The sequence below is a fragment of the Aplysia californica genome, unplaced genomic scaffold (genome assembly GCF_000002075.1).
Source record: "Aplysia californica isolate F4 #8 unplaced genomic scaffold, AplCal3.0 scaffold00392, whole genome shotgun sequence".
In the NCBI taxonomy this organism is placed as follows: domain Eukaryota; kingdom Metazoa; phylum Mollusca; class Gastropoda; order Aplysiida; family Aplysiidae; genus Aplysia; species Aplysia californica.
The window spans coordinates 37,506-39,762 of record NW_004797662.1 but is presented as its reverse complement, the minus strand read 5'-3'; the positions used below and the strand labels follow the sequence as shown (position 1 = coordinate 39,762).

The 2,257-nt window shown below is 40.9% G+C and overlaps 1 protein-coding gene across 1 annotated transcript in view; it reads right to left on the bottom strand.

The window, feature by feature from the left end:
- Positions 1-2,257, bottom strand: part of LOC101864081 (L-proline trans-4-hydroxylase) — a gene marked incomplete in the record, with an annotated part of 16,269 nt that overhangs the window by 6,551 nt on the left and 7,461 nt on the right. The window contains 2 exon segments of the mRNA XM_005103832.2: positions 90-242; positions 1,299-1,310. Coding sequence (XP_005103889.2) covers positions 90-215 — 126 coding nt within the window.

The following is a 2,257-nucleotide window of genomic DNA, read 5'->3' as shown; positions in this document are numbered from 1 at the left end:
GAGAGAGAGAGAGAGAGAGAGAGAGAGGGGGGGATAGTGAGCTCGAATACAGCACATACATACATGTATCACCCAAAAAGACCCTTTACCTCGACAACAGACAGCTCCTTCTCCCTCCACAGTCCCTTGACCACAATGTAGCCGTCTGTGTTGAAAGCTTTCTTCATGTCTTCGCTCACTTCTAGCTCACCACCATTGTACACAAACGACGCCATCTTGGAACCTCCTCAAGATTCTTTTTCCTTTGCACCGGTATGAAAAAGATGCAAAAACACTGTAGATATCAATGCATCCATAAAAAAAATCACATACATATTATATTATAAATGTAATAACGTTTCAACACAGCTTGCAGATTTATTATTGCTTTACGTAAAACATGTAATGCTTGGATGCTCTGCAACATGGCTTTGGCCGTTAATGTACTTTAATCTGGAAATCTTATATTGCTCTGGAGTGGTTTACTCCTTCTTTGCTATCAAACGTCTATTGTCCTGATCTCTCCTCCATCTTTTTTGTGTTTATTACTCTCTTGTAACACCTCTAATCTTCAACAAAAATCTTCTTGCACGAGAATGGAACTCATGTCTACTGCAGACGACTTCAAGGTGTCTAATCGCTTCATCACAGATGCTCTGATAGAATGCATTGTTTGAATAGCGACTCGTAACAAAATAGTGTTTTAAGCCCTCATCGACTCAGTTTGAATAAATTAGGTGGTGACATATTTTGCATTTGCACATAATTAATGCCAACCCAGGCTGCACGTGGCTCTGCTTGTAGTCAGACAGGTAAGCAATGGCAATAGGTAGGTACCCAGGTAATCAACAGGGTAAATAACTCGATTGGGAGGTAGGTATGTTAATTATGCAGGCACGTAGGTACATATTTAGGAAGGTATGGGTAGGTAAATATATAGGTAGGTATATTATTATGAGTATGTATATATGTAGGTAGGTCGGTGGTGCCTGGCTAGAAATGTCTAATGGCACAGAGTAAGATGAATACAAAAAAAGACAGGTAGTGGGCAAGTAGATTGTTTGGTGTAAAGATTGGAAGGTCGATCGATCCATAGGTATAGGCATGAAGGCAGGTCAGTAGGCAGACAGACAGACAGGTAGGTAGGCAGATAGGTAGGTAGATAGGTAGGTAGGTAGGTAGGTAGGTAGGTAGGTAGGTAGGTAGGCAGTTAGGTAGGTAGGTAGGTAGGTAGGTAGGTAGGTAGGTTAATTAGAAACCAGGGCTAATCTTGTCCAAAAGTTGTCATGTATCTAGAGATGCACTGAGCTAAGTCTCACCTGTGAGGTCCAATACACGATCACTGTTGTCCGCCCAGACACAAGATATTATATTATTCTTGCGATGTGGGTGTGTGTGTATCTTGACCTAAAGAACAGAAAGCCAACTACAGAAGTGGGCGAAGGAACAGATGGTGCAGTTGGGGAAAAGTAATTGTAGAAGTTTTACTCCCTCGTAGACATTCAGAAGGCGGATTACTTCGACCCTCTGTAAGGGCCAACCCAGGCTGATAGGGATACAACATTCTAGCAGCAGAGAGACCGAGGTATAAACATAGTAACTTGGGGAAGTTCCACACCATACTTTTCAATTGGATTGTGAGACAAGTGTTATAGAAGCTACCTTTATGTAGAAAGAGGACACATCCTCCACAACAGTTTTACTTTGGGTCTGATCAATGAGGAAACAAAACATAATATGAATTCTACGATATCACCATCCCCATACTTCCAATTTTCAATTTAATTAAAAATTTAATACTGCTGGGCAATTCCTCCCCCATATGAGCACACATGCCAAAATGAAAATAAAAAGGCAGACATACAAGAAATTAAAGTCAAACAGATTTCTGTTGGTTCTAAGGGCTGTATACCCCGGGTGTGGAATCCCCCCACCTTCTCATATTCGATATAACCCCCCCCCCACCGGAGAATGGAAACTCACGTCTTCTTCGTGAGATGGCGAAGCGCATATCCGCTATGGTGAAGTGACAATTGGATCAATTAACTATAATAGATGTTTAAAAGTTCCATCAGAAAAACTTAACCATGCAAAATTCGGGCTACTTTTAACTCTGTCAGAAGCAAACGGACCTAATGTGGGACACAGAGGAGCCGAAAGACTGACTAATGAACTATCCTACACGCATAGAACTACATGAACTAGACTAAGGTTAGCAATGTTTTAAGCTGTCTAACCAAAGATTAAAAAAAAAAATAACAAAAAAAGAAAAAAAAGC